The sequence below is a fragment of the Colletotrichum tamarilloi genome (assembly GCF_030869305.1).
Source record: "Colletotrichum tamarilloi strain Tom-12 chromosome Unknown Scaffold_14.1, whole genome shotgun sequence".
NCBI lineage: Eukaryota > Fungi > Ascomycota > Sordariomycetes > Glomerellales > Glomerellaceae > Colletotrichum > Colletotrichum tamarilloi.
The window spans coordinates 683,019-699,426 of NW_026849397.1; the positions used below are offsets into that span (position 1 = coordinate 683,019).

At 53.0% G+C, this 16,408-nt stretch overlaps 5 protein-coding genes across 5 annotated transcripts; 2 read left to right on the forward strand and 3 right to left on the reverse strand.

Annotated features, from left to right (window-relative positions):
- Window positions 1-2,639: 2,639 nt before the first annotated feature.
- On the forward strand, window positions 2,640-3,951 carry CTAM01_05637 (MYB DNA-binding domain-containing protein; the record flags this gene model as incomplete). Its single annotated transcript, XM_060521667.1, has 3 exons — window positions 2,640-2,645; window positions 2,698-3,711; window positions 3,814-3,951. The coding sequence occupies 3 exons, from the start codon at window positions 2,640-2,642 to the stop codon at window positions 3,949-3,951; spliced, it is 1,158 nt and encodes a 385-aa protein (XP_060383881.1).
- A 2,179-nt stretch (window positions 3,952-6,130) lies between these two features.
- CTAM01_05638 (uncharacterized protein) lies at window positions 6,131-6,748 on the reverse strand (the record flags this gene model as incomplete). Its single annotated transcript, XM_060521668.1, has 1 exon — window positions 6,131-6,748. The coding sequence occupies one exon, from the start codon at window positions 6,746-6,748 to the stop codon at window positions 6,131-6,133; it is 618 nt and encodes a 205-aa protein (XP_060383882.1).
- A 2,128-nt stretch (window positions 6,749-8,876) lies between these two features.
- On the reverse strand, window positions 8,877-9,092 carry CTAM01_05639 (uncharacterized protein; the record flags this gene model as incomplete). Its single annotated transcript, XM_060521669.1, has 1 exon — window positions 8,877-9,092. One exon carries the CDS (start codon window positions 9,090-9,092, stop codon window positions 8,877-8,879), a length of 216 nt encoding a protein of 71 aa, XP_060383883.1.
- Window positions 9,093-10,393: 1,301 nt separating this feature from the next.
- Window positions 10,394-11,827, reverse strand: CTAM01_05640 (uncharacterized protein; the record flags this gene model as incomplete). The annotated part of the gene is made up of 1 exon (XM_060521670.1): window positions 10,394-11,827. One exon carries the CDS (start codon window positions 11,825-11,827, stop codon window positions 10,394-10,396), a length of 1,434 nt encoding a protein of 477 aa, XP_060383884.1.
- Window positions 11,828-12,582: 755 nt separating this feature from the next.
- On the forward strand, window positions 12,583-16,101 carry CTAM01_05641 (SNF2 super family protein; the record flags this gene model as incomplete). Its single annotated transcript, XM_060521671.1, has 2 exons — window positions 12,583-13,849; window positions 13,901-16,101. 2 exons carry the CDS (start codon window positions 12,583-12,585, stop codon window positions 16,099-16,101), a joined length of 3,468 nt encoding a protein of 1,155 aa, XP_060383885.1.
- Window positions 16,102-16,408: the final 307 nt, after the last annotated feature.

A 16,408-nucleotide genomic window follows, 5' to 3' on the forward strand; every position in this document is an offset into this window, starting at 1 on the left:
AGCACCGAAAGTCTGGGATGTGCATTGAGTCGCACAATCTCCTTGCTGCCGAAAGCCGGGGGGGGTTTCTTACGCCATGTACCGTCCTTTTGCTTACACCCACCACATTCCCGGCTCACGGTTAGGTGAAAGAGGGGGGGTGGTACGGTCGAGTGGGAGGCCGCGGGAGACTATGTGCGCGTCTTGAGCGCACGCGTCTGGCAATATGGGGATGCCCTCAAGTTCGTGAGAAGACGAGAGGAACCCGAACTGCTGGCGGCTGCGTGCACGTTTGCGCGCCCGCCCGCCCATGCAAACAGACGAATAATCACCTTGAGCGAACCTCTATCATCCCATGGTTTCGACGACGGCACCATCGTGCGACCTGGTCATTGAGTCGCACACGTCCCAAGTCCCCAAAAAAATATCCTCATTGGAAAAAGTTGTTACCCCACAGGCTAACCAGTCTTGTCTGGTCCGGTGCAAGTCAACCCTACGACCATCCCATCTAGTCGACGCGCGCGCCGCCCGCCTGGTCCAACAGCCGCCGCATTGCCGAACCTGAACCTCAACCGTGGCACCGCCGTCATTCTCATCTCGGCCATGTCCCTTCGCAGTCGTATTCCTTTCTGTTTCTTCCTCTAGCATTGGCATCTGCCTGTGGGACCTGCCAGATTTGACCGTATCGACATCGAGGCGAAGGCCGACTGACACGCCTTTTCTGGCGTTTGGGACGCAAATCCCCCTGCTGCGGACGTCTTCATCTTGGGTCAGCCGGGATGATTTGCCTCCTGGGACCACTGCAGTTCCCTTCCGAATCGATCCCGAAGCTTTTGACCAGGTCCTCGAACGTGGAAGCAGGCCCTCACTGCCACCGATGACGGCAAAGGGGATCAGGACTAAAAAAGAAAGGGTCTTTTTTTTCTTTCTTTCTTTCTGACTGACGTTGCGAATGGATACAACCAGCTTGAGCTGGTGCCCTCCGTCTTTCTCACCCGGCAGTCCCTTGTTCTCACCCCTCGGCAATCTGCCCACTAGGTCGAGTGGTTGTTGCAACCTTACCGTCTCTCTGGCCCTATCGCGTACCGGAGCGGCGATTTCTCTTCATGGTTCTGGTATACCCTCCCTGCATCAGATATACCCCCATCAGGGCCAAGGCATGACTTCTCGGTGCTCATCCAGCCATTTTCTCTCCCAAAACCTGCTGTTTGCCCCCCAACAGACTCCACTGTATTCTCCAGAATGGGCAGAGCTGTCCAAGTTACGCTGTTCGCTGGTGGTTTTCCACCCAAAGCAAGCCCCCCGTCAAGGACGGAGGCCAGGGGAAGGGTGACCCAGGGACTTTGAGCTTCCGAGCCCACGCACACGCGCACACCCACACACAGGCTCACATACATTCGCACTCAAGAGTCAACTGCCTTGAGTTGAGCCAAGAGCTGCCACCCTGGTTCCCCTTCCCTCTCTCTCCCCGGTGAAGCAGGGGGCCGAGCAACATGGGCGGCCTTCTTCTGAACTGCTGCTGCTTAGTTGCTATGCCCTTCCCAACCAGCGAGCGCATGGTAGGGCTCGTTTCAGCTTGTATCCCTCATTCGGCTGAACGTGCTTGGATTTCTTCCATGCGTTTTCCAGACCTCTCTCTTTTTCTTTCTCTCTGGGTCGTCCGGCCTCCCTCTACAGGGTTGGATCGAATCCATCCGGAGGTTTCTTAGATTTGTGAAATGGTCCATTGCTTGTCTCCCCCGACGACCCTGTCTGCCCATCATACTATGTAGGCTGGCCACTGTTACGCCCACCTCCTCGCCAGTTGCATCATCACCGCCGGCCGGGGGCACTCCTGCTTCTATATCCGGCAGCGAAACCCATGGCATAAGATCCCCAAATTATGCTACCGTCATCACCTACTGGGCAAGGTTAACTTGAGTCTCCGCAACCTACTCAGGAACAGAATACGTCTCGCACATGGCGAATCGCGTATGTGCTTGACATGTCGGTGACAAAAGCAGCGGCAGTTGATGTACCCTCTTTCTCTCGCCTCACCCCTCCCATGCATGCTTTTCTCCTCTCCTTCGTCCCCTTCTCTCTACCCCCAGAGCAAGAGTCCACACACAGCCCTCTATTCCTCTTTTCGATAAGGCACATCGGACGATATAATGCAGCCCTTGCCCACGTCCGCGCTTCCTCTCTTTTGACCCCTTCACTACTATATTACTTGTCCAGGGCCAAACGGGATTTATAATAAGTCAAGGGAAGATCCCGTGAGCTTAAACGGCGCGTGACAACAACCAGTTGAAAAAGGGTAGCATGGTTACCTCGACCTTTATTTCGTCTTAATAATTTTTTTCCCACCTTACGCCAGTCAAAGGGAACTATCCGTCCGGCCGTGCAGACAGACAGACAGATAGCTCTTCACCACCGGGAGTCAAGTTCTACGAAACCGCAACACCAACTTGGTCTTATTTCTCAGCCGTCGTCATCATCATCACCGTCGTCGTCGTCTTCGTCCTTCTCCTCATTTCTCCCCAACATCACTACCGCTAGATTCAACCTGGTCATCATCACAACCACAAAATCTGGCAAGGGCTTGACCGTTGCCACTAGACACCATTCTCCTTCGCTGCCAGCAATACCGCGAAAATTCTCTCCACACCTCCCGGGCACGAATGTTCGTTGAGTCTGGAGGGGGGGTCTCATCACGGCGACACCATAGCGCTGTTACAGGATCGCAGTTTGAAAGACTACCACCACCATCGCGACCCCGCAACGTCGCACCAACAGCCCTCACCTCTCCCGACGCCGCCCGAGAGGGCCTTCGCTCAACCAATTCTTTCACTTCAGAGCCCGGCGACCGTCCAGAGCGGTTCGCTCTGGCGGGACCCATGTGCCGGAAGCACGCTGGCGGGCAACTATCGAGTAGGGGACTACAATGTCGATTATTCTGCACAAGAGTCGCATCCGAGCGACCAGGGCCAACAGCAGCATGGTTATGACACGACGCCCTCACATCATCAACACCATAGGAGCTCTCTCCATCATGGCGCCGCTCACACGCCCACTCTCCACGAGCCGCCCACTAGCCATCACTCCCATCATCCTGGCATGCAGCAACACCAGCAGCACCCTCACCACTCTCACCACTCCCACCAGGTTCTAATGGATCCGGGGCACCATCTGGGCCACGCCCGGCACTTGGGCCCGCCTCACTACGGCGCTCCGGGTCCGGTGGTCGCTCCTTTGTATCCATCCATGACAACGCCTACGCAGTCTCATACGCCCCATGGAGCACCGAAAAGACCGAGACCAGACGAGCTTGACTTGTCCGTTCCCGGGATCGATCTTGAACAGACGGACCTCGAGACCATGCAACAGACTCCTCTGGGTACCGCCTATGCGCAGGCGACCCAGCAAGTCCAGGCTCCTACGCATCATCACCACCGACTACCCGATACAGGACCCCCTTCCAAGATGATGAGGCGTGATGGTGACGGCGGAGACAGAGGCGGGGCCCCGAGCGTCGTGGGACAAGCAGGCATGCCGACTCCGGCACCGAGGCCAAGGGGGCCGAAGCTAAAGTTTACACCCGAAGACGACCAGCTCCTGATCGATCTGAAAGAGAACAAATCCCTAACATGGAAGCAAATCGCGGATTTCTTCCCGGGGAGATCATCAGGAACACTCCAGGTGCGCTATTGTACGAAGCTCAAAGCTAAGACCACCCAATGGACCGACGAAACGGTATGTGCTCTTCCCTCCCCTGACTACGATGCCATGCAGCACAGCCAGACGGCGGGGCATGGTAAGGCCGCGCACAGCATTCTGACTTGAATATTCCTCTAGGACCAAAAGCTTCGCACCGCGCTACAAGACTACGAGAATGAGAAATGGCGTATCGTCGCTAACAAGGTCGGAACCGGCTTTACCCCTGCTGCCTGCCGAGAACGCACGCAGGAGTTAATGGGCGGCCCTCCCTTATAGCATTCAATGTCTCCACCGGGAACTTCTGAGCCCCCGGCTGGAGACACAATCTACACGCAGCAGCTTCAGTGATGAAGAGGAGCTTGCCTTTAGCGATGATCTCCATCATGCAACTTGGAACGACACTACCCATCCGGAGCATTCAGATCGACCTCCACGAACGCCGTCCTCCCACTTCGACTCAGCGAGCTGGTAGGGGAGGAAGATCTGCAATAATTTGCCCGACGTCTTTTCATGTAACGACTTGGGTTCGAAAAGCACAGAGAACGCAAGGCCCGAAGAATTGCGCCAGCTCTTCCTCGAACCACCGAGGCCATAAATACTTCTTCGCCATGTTCACTTCGGCTTCTATCTCATACCTGCGACTCTCGAGTGGCATTGTCCTTTTGTTTTGCTGGATTCCCCATCCGCCTAATTCTAGAGATACCCCCGAACACCACGGGTCACCTTTTTTAACTTCATCTTTTTCTCGACCTACTCCTTTATCTCGACTCATGACACAACGCACACACTATAGACTTTGGGGGCAACACAGCGAACCACGCAATCTACGGCCTTTCTGCTTGTTTTTATCCCTCTCGACGCTCCCTTAGACGATTTTGGTTTTTTCTTCTCGACGATTGTCATCAACTTCTTTTTGGCCCCATCCAAGGATCTACCATTGCCAATTCTCTCGAAATTCGGTTGCACTCGACAGTTTTCCTGCAGCAGTTGGTTGTCTACTACACCAACACGCCTGCAGAATCGACTCTCGAAAACTTGGCTGTACTGAATTCAACGGACAAGAGGTTTTAGTGGTGAGCTGGCTATGATGCCTGGGCGTCTTGTGGGTGGAAGGAGAAAAACACAAAAAGGGGAGAAAGATGCAGATGGAAAGACGCATTTTGCATACATGGCGGATGACACACGCGCAGTTTTCGCATCCATGACGACGTCTGTTTATTTTGTTTTGTACTTTTGACCATTTTTTTTGTTTTGTTATCTTCTAAACGCTCATTATTTGTTTTTTGTTCGATTCTACCCCACACATCACGCAAATGTACTTTGTAGTATTTGTAGCTTCTTCAACCCCCTTTTTTTTCGCTTCGTCCCAAACTTGCTTCTGCTTACGCCCCATGAAGAGGATCGCAACATGGTACGAAGTGGGATAAAAGCGGCAGCCATTTCTCGCGGTGCTGTTGCTTGAACCCGATTATGTGAAAACAAAACGTGCAGGAAGATGGAGAAACATGTTTCTTTTGCTTCTGTTTATTAATGTATAGTGGAAAATCACAACTAATTCGGTCCCGGTATACCCTATTCGAGAAAGTACAACCCCCCCCCCCCCCCGAGACCCCAAAGTGGGAAACCTCGGGGATAAACTTCTGTGAATCACATTGGCATCGTAATGCAGCAAGCAGTCTGCAAGAAACCATGCACCAACCGCTTCCGGGGAGGACGGAAAGAAGCAAGGTCAGGCGTAGGCGTGTAGGTGGGCAAATCACAAAAAAGCAACATGTCTGTCCTATCATCCATTCCATCCATCCGCTTCGGGACGGGAGACGCATCAAATGTGCAACTTTTCTTGGGGGCGCGTGTAGTCGAGTTTAGGGACCTTTACTTACCTTAGGTCGTGAGCCGCCCCCTTTCACGAAGGTCCCGAGGCCTCGTCCCAAAACGAGAGGCTTCCAAGGCACACACCTCTTTTTGGCCTTGCTACAGTAGCGCGGCCTATTTTTGCGGCCCTGGTGGAGGGGGAAACGGCCGGCCGGAGGTTTTTTGTTCTTGGGTATTTTATTCTACGGGTTGGCGTGCAGTTGACGTGTGGCAGCAATTATATTAACAATACATTCCGATTCCGCTTTTGGCAGCTGGTTTTGATTACCTTGCCCGCCGCGGCAGCCCGGCGTCCAATCCTCCAACCGATTTGAGTCAGAGTGCAAAGTCCGGGGAACCAGGAACCAGGCAGGGGCCCCGGGGGGTTGGGAAAGAGTCAAGAGATGGCGCGCGCGCGGGCAGGCGGGCGGTCTTGTTTAGCAGCTGCTAAAATCCGGAAACTAGGCGATAGCTGTATTTTCTTAAGCGATCTTTTTCTTGACATGTTGGCTAACTTGGCTCTTGCTCCCGTTTCAAAAGCCTGTTCCTTTTTTTTGCGTGAAGGACGATGGGGGTCGAGTTTGTTAACTTCAGGCTTCTGCTGTCATTCTTGTTTCCCTCTGTTGTGCCTGGGCCTTGGGGCCTTGGGGATGGTGCGTTCGGTTTGGACTTTTGGGCCAATATCGGCTTGGCGAGTAATGGCGGAATGAGGAGCGGGGGGGTTAGAGGGAAGGGAAGGGAATGGCGGCGGGCAGGATTCAGGAAAGAGACGCATGGGTGCGAAGAGCTTGGAGACGAGGGAACAGGGTAGGACTTCAGAATGGTCCTGCTTTGGCCTGCTTACCTGCCTGCCTTGGCTCTCTCCGTGTCCCTCTCTGTACTTCTCTCTCCTCTCTGGGCTCTCTCCTGTCCCGACACAGAGTTCGCCACATGACCAGATGTGGACAGTAACGTAGAGACGGGCTGCAGGTTGGCCCTGTTGTCTGCTGGAAAGACCAGGACCGGCTATCGAGCAGAGGCGAGAAAAAGAAAAGAAGAGGCGCCTCCCCGTAGGGTGTTGGCAATTCTGGTCCTCCGCATGTGCCGAGTTCGGGGTTTGTGATCGAGCAAGATGGTGGCCCTTTTGACGACTTTGTTGTCCTTCCTCCACCCCCCTTACAATGAGCGTCCTATGATCTGGATCTCCCGCTGGCTTCCAATCTCCAGTCGTTGGTGAATCCATTGATCACTGCGCAGGCTCTCGTTTGGCTCTGCGTCCACCGAGAAAGGTTGGTTTGGCAGCGGCTTCTGCCCGTTGAAACACTCGGCCCCAGGGTTTTGTTCGTTATATGACCCGGGGGATTCTGATATATCCCCCCCCCCCCCTAGCCCGTCATCTCCCACTCCCAGTCCCCCCAGTCACCCGCCAGAAGGCAAATCCAGGGGAAAAAGAAGCGGTCAATCGCCCCCGGAACGTGACACGAGCGGAGCGGTTCCCACACATGTTGTCATGCCTGAGCCTCTTCCCACTCTCTTCTCGCTGACAGAGATGTAGTGCCATGTGTGAGAGGTTGTGAATCGCGCAGTGACAAGTGACGTGACGGGTTAGCCTTGGTCGACGAGGTTCCTGCATGTCACCCCCTATGCAGAGTGATACCTGCATCACCGCATCGGGTACGGAGACCTACGCGGCGCTTCGTCCAACAGCATCGGATACTAGACAGGCCACGGGTGTGAGAAATAGGCAAGGCCAACCGCACCCTGGGGTTCCAGATGTCGGCTCTCGGCTGCTACTTGTGGGTGGGGTTACTACCACCCAACTATCGCACACCCCTTCGAGAGGTCGTGTCCGCCGCTATACTATTGAGACACTTTTTGAACAAATTTAAGCTCAAAGATTTCGTGACTCCCGAGACCACTTTCCGATTGTGGGGGGCCGCAAATCGGACACCCTCTCGCACTTTGCATAGAGAGTAGACCTGAAGCTCCGAAGCCGTACGCGACGAGCGATCAAATCCTTCTGCAAAACATCTAAGCTTTCAGTAGCTGTGACAGTTCCAATCGCAAGAGGGTAGATATCGTGTCGCATGGCGCAGATCAAGCAAGCCAAAACAACAGGCGCCACGATGTTGCGGCTCCAAGGCACCCACGGAAGATTGCCATGTGGTCATGCAAGCGACGTTTGAAAGAGGGAGGGGCGAGAAAAAACAACCCGCTCTCCTGACCATGAAGTTGAACCTCTTCTCCAACCCTACCTCGTTATATGCCCCGTCAGCGGCTCGCCATCTCTTCGGACGAATGTCAACGGGTTCGCGAACTTCATGCTGAAAAAGTCGGTTGGCTCAGCGCATGAGACGTCCCAGGTGAAACTCTTCATGTGCGATTGATAATGGGTTATCGTACGTGAACTGCCGGGCCAGATGGTGAGGATGATCGGTATCTAAGCCGGGGGATGCTTGGCTCGATTTCCTCCAGCGCGAACCAGGGGACATGGTTTATGTGTGATCCCCGGGGCGTCAGCACCGTCATGGCCCGTATCATGGTCTAGGGCTGATATGGTTGTCTGGCGGGTCAGTCGGCCGACTATGTGCAAACCAGCTGTGGTCGCCGCCTTTAGATCTCAAGTATGAACACTTGATATTGGCAGCAGGCCTTGGCCTGAGTCTCTTGAATCGAGATATTGCTGAAAAGGCCGAAGTTGACTTTGAAATTGTGGTCTAGGAACCCTTGCGGCGGCCTTTCTCCCACCCGGTTGCTCCGTGTCCCAGCCCGGAAAGCTTGGATCAAGCGGCTGACTGCAGCCAAGGACCTCAGCGCCGAGCATATGTCGGGTTTTACCGATTCCATAGCCCTGAGTAAGAGAACGATTTTCGATTCTTTCAAGGCTCCATTCTTTGAGTTGAGGAAGAGAAAACCGAATGTCAATGGCCAAAGAAACACTTTTCGAAGATGCGTCATGCGGGTTGACGCTGTGATGTAACCATGCAGCAACGCTTTTTTCGTACCTAATCCAGTGCCAATCAGGACTTAGTCGGCCCTCCGTTGCCACGGTTGGCATTAAGAGCCAGCGTGAGATCAACGTGATGTATGCTAGAGAATTTCTGTAATTCCTCTTAGAAATGGGCTTGGTCCGGTAGCTTGGCTGCCCCAAATCACTCGCCTGTGGGATGTTGTTAGCCTTGTCGAGATTGAGGTCGTCCACAGTCTCCGCAATGGGCTGACAAGAACCCATTAGACAGGCATCGCCAGGAAAATCTCCGTCAAATATGCACCGGAAGTTTTCTTTCAACCCCTGTCGCCCAATCGGAGAATTGAGGCATCAATATGAACTGGATCCATATGTTGGGAAATGGAGCGCTGATGATTAGCAATCACTGGGTCCGCCGTTCTCTCCACCGCGTGGCTCTCTCGCAACCCAGAGGGACACTGCCGGTCATGATTGTTGCATGGCGACACTCGACTGAAGAGGAGGAATTGATTGTCTCATTGGATTGAGGTCTCGAGGTTGCCGTGTGCCCTGAGCTCCGCTTCTTATTTCGCCGCTTGGCAATCCATCGGCCTGCCATCGAGCATCCAGGGGTTGTCATGTTTGAGGGAGCAAAAGCAAGCTCTAGACCGAATGCAAGGAACCGGATCTTGCTGCTATAGAGGAAATGGCGTGACTTCAAGCCAGAAGATCCCAAGATCCATGCTGACTCTAGATCGAGCTTTTCAACGTCTTTGAACTGGTAGCCCGCCACTGACGATCCACTTCTTATGACAGATCAATATCGAGATTGTGTGGGCAGAACCCGGTGCATTGCTAGCTTCCACTGTATAAGTTGACAAACGTAGCCGTTTCAATCCACGAAGACCGTCCACTCATTGTTTCTGGCGGTTTCTTTTGTGATCGCACTGGACTGTGCTTCTCTTTGATGTGTTTAGCAAACTTCGAGACTCCTTCCATGGCACCCACACGATGACGTGTGCGATGAGAGCAGTATGCCGCGCACCAGAAGGCGGACTTAAGCAGCATTAGTTATTAGGCAAATCTACTGCTCGTCATAAAATGCCAGAGGGCGTGAGCGTAGCTTCGCATGAGTTTTCTCACACACCTCGGCGGCATCGTCGGCAAAAGGTAAGCGGCGGGTGCAAATCCTGAGGGGCCAAAAGTGTGGGCGTTTCCTTGGAAGGAAAAGTCTTCTGGTCGGGTACTTCCATGGCAGTCGCTGATGTTCCGTCCGCCCCTGACGCGATACACCACTCCTGGTGGGCTACCAGTATATCACGCCTGATATTATGGCTATAATGTGGTCTTTTAAGGGGTGGCAAGCAAGCGAACGTGGCAAATGAAGTAGACCACCTCGAGTGCAACTGCACACCAAATCATACTAACAGGCTCCGGGATTGCCTTGTAAAGGGCACACGAGTCACCTTTGCAGGAGACTGTGCCACGTTGGCATACCGCGAGTATGGCCAGTGGCTTCCCTAAGAGCGTGATTGCCGGACGGATGAAGTCGCCCGCCGAGGTTCGGCACCTGTGGACGAAGTCTTCGAAACAAGGTTGCCCCGTAGCTTCTACGACAAATTCATGCTGGATCTCTGCCGTTGATTCGATTTGATTCAGTAGGCCGTTGGACGGCATGCCGGTGTCGTCTAGTTTGCGACCAGTCGAGTGACTGAATGGAGTGCACGACCATCAAGAGGGTTGTACCCTGGACGTTTAATATATTTCCAGTATCATCGCGGTCGATCTCGTAAAGTGTTGGACTAAGATCGACGATATTCTGGGGAATGCGAACGTGTCATCGCGTCTTGCTCAGCGACTCGTCAGTGTTCTGCCGTATTGTGACCTGGGCCAAGCAATGAAGCGGTGTGAATACTGGATTCAAGCACTGGCAAGTCTACCTTAGTGGTCGTCTCCTAGGTTGGAGAAGTGCTGGCCGAGAGACTCTTCGTTCAACACCGTGCCATTTTCCACAAGATCGACGAGATTCTTGTGATGGACAACGTTAATCCCACACTCGAGATAGGCAGCCATCTCAACTAGCCATCCGTTGAACTCGTTGACCTCAGTTGGTTTGCCAGCACGAACGTCTTGGAGCATGGAGCTCGTATTTTCTCGGACCTTATGTCCAACACTGTAAAGCATTTCCTTGAGCTTGTCGTAAGAAAAGCGGTCCAGGAGATCGCTACGTTGAGGACCGTACTTGCGGATCATCTCGTTCTCCGCTGCCAATGGCATTCCAGGGACTGTTTGTAGGATAGATTCGGTGCTTCGGTCTTTAATCAGGGCTTGAAGAACATTGCTGGCTTCCATCAACAGGGAATTGATGATGCTCGCTATGGGGCCGTCCTGTTTCGTGAATAGATCGCCATTTTTGCAGCGAAGGATGGCGGTTAGTGGGTTGATGACAGAGTTGACCACGAGTTTCTCCAGCTGCAATACCCATAGCTCGTTGCGTGCTACGACATGGCCGTTGAGGTGAGGTGATTCGGCGAGTATATTCGACAGATAAGAGCCGTTGTTGCCAGAATTGTTTGGAAACACAAGCCCAACCTTGAGGTCTGCCTTGGAGGCATGTAGACTCTTGAACTGGCCCAGCGAAGTCACTCCGTGGGTTGTTACACAAGCCAGCCAGTTGGGATGACGAGCAGATGCATCTGCATACCGCGATGCCATGTAGGAGTCGCCGTGAGGTGGCCAAAGTTTGCACATGCCGTTTTGAGCAAAAGCAACCGTGGAGCGGTCATTGAGATAGCGACGTGCTCGATCAACCTGCGGAAGAGCTTGGGATGCCTTGGTCGTTACGATCAGGTTGGAAATCTCTTGTCCATCCGCAACCTCTCTTGTTGGACCTAAGATCGGTTCTTCTTCGGACCATAGCTCCACATCGAAATCCAAATACTTTTGCGTAGAGTCTCCCCGAGTGACCTCGATACCTGGTTGCTGTCTCCATAACAGCAGAAGCTCTTTGCGGTGAACAACGAGGGTTATCGGTGGTGGATTAGGTAGAGACGCAAGCGAGCTGGCAAAGAGAATCCCTAAGTTCCCAACGCCAAGAACGTAGATACGCTGTTGGCGATTGCGGTGTTGTTGATGAAAAATTGATCCATCTGACCGACTGGCCAAGGGGCTCAAGACTGAATTATTTTGGTCCAAGTTGGACAGGCTCCAAGCATAGAGCTTGGGTGCGCTCTTCTGAGGCAAATGATCGAGGTAGGGTTGTAGCCAGACGGGAGCCATCTTGGGAGCGCTCCGTAGGGTCGACGAGGGACGGTGCTTGGACCGAAGGCCGTGGCCGACCGTTGAGAGAATGCCAGGTGAAGGGCGTTTGATCATGGCCGAGAACAACAAATATAATTGCCGGCGTAGTTGTATACGAAGTTTTCTTTCTGATAGACGCAACAGGTTTGGATGTAAGGTAGTTGAATCCCAGCAATGACAAGATGAATAGAGAGGTGCGCACGGAGTACCCTTGTAGGAGCTCCTTCATGGCACCAGAACGCCGCATTAGTCAGGTGTGGCTGCCCTTCCCATCCTCATTGTGGCTGCAAAAGAGCCTCCGGCCAGCAAGTGCTTATCTAATATAAGTCCGCATGCCGATGGGATTGGAAGCCTGGGACTGACAAATCCTACCAATCAAATTCGTCACCAAGTTTTCCCATTAAGATCCCTGTTCAGAGCAGCTGACTGCGCGAACCGTTCGCTCCTGCCTTGCCGTGGCGTCATCGTTTTCCAGAGAGAATCGCTGGTGAACGCTCAAGCCTGACGCGCTGCTGCCTGTCCTGAATCTTTGCCTTACAATCTCACCGGAGTGAGTCACTTTTACAACACACACGATTATCCTCACGACGGTTTCTTGGAATCCAGATCTTGCATGTCGCTCACTTAGCTTGGTACCTACAGGCATGTCCGCCACCTGAGCTCATATCCATTCTCAACTTCACTTACGTTCCCATTTTTCAACCACCGACACTGCTGTTTGTCTGTTGCGCAACTCGCTGATCAAAACCGGCCTCATCAAAGATCTTGGGGCTCGCAATCTGGAATATCGGGCATGGGTTTATGAAAACTCTCCGTCATCGGATCTCAAGATGTCGTCCGACAAAGAAGATGGCGGCATAGTTGCCGAGAAGATAAGTGAGGAAAGCGCACCCTCTAGCACTGAAGCAGATGCACCCAGAACCACAGCAGTTCAGTTTGAGGGAGACGAGGCGGCATTTTTGCGGACTATCACAGCCGATATCCGGGATCAAGATGATTTAGAGCGCGATATCACAACACAGGCCAACGCCGCCTTGATTGAGGCAGAAGACAAGAAGGATAAGCAGCGCATTGAAAAGCTGGAAACCACTAAAGATAAACTTGAGGCAAAAAGAGTAGATCAACGGAAGAAGCTGGAAGGAGCTCGACGTAACCCTTATCAGTCACGGATCATACAGAAGGAGCTCGATAAGCTGGACTTAGAGATTGAGAATGCCATCAACGACATCTCGGACTGCCAAGCTCGCATCGATAAGAGACAGGAAGATATTTCGATTGTGGAGGATCCTGTCAAAAGCAAGTCTAAACGCTTGGCCGGCGAGTCGCACCGAGAATACCTCGTCCGGACCGGAAAGATCACGCCCTTTGCCAACATTGGTGGCGAACGACCCGATGGTTTCGAAGGCGAGCTAGCAGATGTTCTTGTCGAGGCCGAGCAAGACGCGGCTGCGGAGGAATACCAGAGCGACGATGAAGAGCCAAAGTCTCATCAAGTATTGCGCATGCCAGGCTTTGCTGAACATCCAGAAGCAGCTCCGGCATTCGTTGAGACCGAGTTTTCTCTACGACCAAGAAAAAAACGCAAGATGGATGAAGGAGCATCGTCCGATGAATTCGATGCATCGACTGTGAGTTCGGCTGAAAGCCAGTACGCTTCGGACACTAGTGAGGAAGAAGCCACAGGTCGCAAGCGGAAGAAGGGCACAAATACAGATAAGAAGAACAAGCATAAGAAGGCTGCGGAGAATACAGTCACCGTTGGTAATACAAAGGTCGACCTGAGCAGCGTCGACGATGGAAATGAGGCGATCTACCAAGCACGCCTTGCTGATTGGGTCAGGAGACGGAGTGCAGCTCGTCAACAGCAAAGTGCCAATGCTGCTGGCGACGCCTCAATTGAAGATAATGGCGAGGAGGAATGGTTTAAACCCTCGCCTGATCAGCCTGACCACGAATTCGGTAACGGGCTGAGGCTCCCGGGAGACATTCATGCGTCGCTGTTCGCGTATCAAAAGACCGGCGTTCATTGGCTCGCTGAGCTTTATGAGCAAGGCGTAGGCGGCATCATCGGGGACGAGATGGGCCTTGGAAAGACAGGTAAGAAGTTTTGGTAACAGATGAACGCAATCTTACTAATAAGCTTAACAGTGCAAGCAATTGCTTTCGTTGCGGCGTTACACTACACCAAGAAGCTCGACAAGCCCGTCATAGTAGTCGTCCCCGCGACTGTCATGCAGCAGTGGGTTAATGAATTCCACCGATGGTGGCCCCCTCTGAGAGTGTCAATTTTACACTCGTCTGGTAGCGGCATGGTCAATGTGGCTGAGGATGATGACGATGAAGATTATCCTGGAGATAGGACGAATCGTGACGCCGCAGAGCGTATCGTCAGGCGCGTTGCCAAGCATGGACACGTTCTGGTCACCACGTACGCTGGCTTGAACACCTATGGCGAGCAACTGCTGTCCCTGGAATGGGGCTACGCCATCCTCGACGAGGGCCACAGGATTCGCACCCCTAATGCAAATGTCACATATCAAGCCAAGTGTCTCAACACACCACACCGCCTGATCCTGTCGGGTACGCCAATCCAGAATAACCTCACCGAGCTGTGGTCTTTATTCGATTTCATTTTCCCTATGCGACTAGGGACTCTGGTCAACTTCAGACAACAGTTTGAGATTCCTATCAAGATGGGTGGGCACGCGAATGCGACTAATCTTGCGGTCATGACTGCTGAAAAATGCGCGACGACTTTAAAGGAAACCATTAGCCAATACCTGCTTCAGCGGCTCAAGGTCGACGTGGCATCAGACCTGCCGGAAAAGACGGAACAGGTGCTGTTCTGCAAGCTAACGCCGGAACAAAATGAGGAGTACGTCAGGTTCATTCATTCGGATGCGGTCTCTCAAATCATGGCCAAAAAGCGTCAATCACTCTACGGAATCGATATCCTGCGGAAGATCTGCAACCATCCGGATCTTGTTAGTGTGAACAGGAAGAACCAACCAGGATACGATTGGGGAAGCCCCAGAAGATCTGGCAAGTTGCAAATGGTTGGCGACCTGCTTCCGATGTGGAAGAAGTTTGGGCACAAAACGCTGCTATTCTCCCAGACCAAAATCATGCTCAACATCATCCAGGACTATATCGGCAAGATGGAGGGAATGAACTACCTACGCATGGATGGAGACGTTACTATCGAGAAGAGACAAATTCTGATCGACAAGTTCAACAACGATCCCTCCATTGACGTGTTCCTGTTGACGACTAAAGTGGGCGGCTTAGGTGTAAACCTCACCGGAGCGACCAGGATCATCATCTACGACCCTGACTGGAATCCGTCAACTGACTTGCAAGCGCGAGAGAGAGCCTGGCGACTCGGCCAGACAAAGCCAGTCGCCATTTACCGGCTAATGACTTCGGGCACTATCGAGGAGAAGATTTACCACCGCCAGATCTTCAAGCAATTTATGACGAACAAAGTCCTCAAAGACCCGAAGCAGCGGGCCAACTTCGATCTCTCTGACCTTTATGACCTCTTTAGCTTTGGCGACAATAGCCATAGTATGGCCAGCGCCAACAGAAGCAAGGTCTTTGAGGGCGCGGAGGTCAAGTTCAACCAGTCAGAGGGCCACAATCAGCTGGAGAAGCCGTCAAAGAACGCCGTTCCCATCTCCTCCGTCAAGGCAGAAGACGAAGTCGACACGGTCCGCAAGCTTTCCGGCGTCGCTGCAATGGAAGAGTTCACGGAGCCTACAGATGACAGCGAGGAGAAGCGCATTACCGAGAATCTGTTTTCTCGAACTGTGGATAGCGCCTACGAGCATGACCAAATCATGAATGGTAAGAAGAAGGTGCAGGCTGACCAGGCCATGAATCGACACGAAGCGAACAAGATAGCGGCCCAGGCTGCCGCCCATTTGCGACGAGCTGGAGAGGCTGCGCGCCGCATCCCCATCGGAACTGTCACCTGGACTGGCGAGATAGGCGAGGGAGGCCGACCTACTGCATCGCGACGCCGCGGAGTGAATTCTTCGGCGGTCATGTCTTCCCTTGCGGATCGTCAGGGGCTCAGCCAGCCGGCCAACGGCTCCAGTTCACGGGGCAATACTCCAGGTACGGACAAGCTCTTGAAGGAGAAGGATTTCATACCCCTGATCCAGACTTTCATGAGACGTCAAGGAGGCAAGGCAGTGACTAAGATGCTGGTTGATCACTTCAATCCGTATTGCAAGACTCCAAAGCAGACGGACGACTTCAAGAGTGCGTTGGACAGGGTAGCCGTCCTGGGGAAGACGGGTGGCACGGGTAGGGGTACTTGGACGCTAAAGCCTGCTTTCAAGTAGTGGCTGAACAGTCCCAGTTTCCCTTGGGCGACTTGAGGGCAATCACGTAAATATTGAAGGTCAGGAGAATGGCGTTTCGGGCTGGCGTGGTCGCTTTCAGCCTTATACCGCGGCATAGATCCGCGAAGACATATCGAAACGACATCTCAGGCTTTCATATAATCAAGATTTGAGAACAGTGAAGCAGTGATGTAGACTACTCGGTGATTCACATATCACATCACAGCATCGCATTATGTGCACAAGTTTGTCGAGGGTTCAGGAGCTACTCTTCAGTTCAGGCCATATATGGCGAGTTTCTATTCTG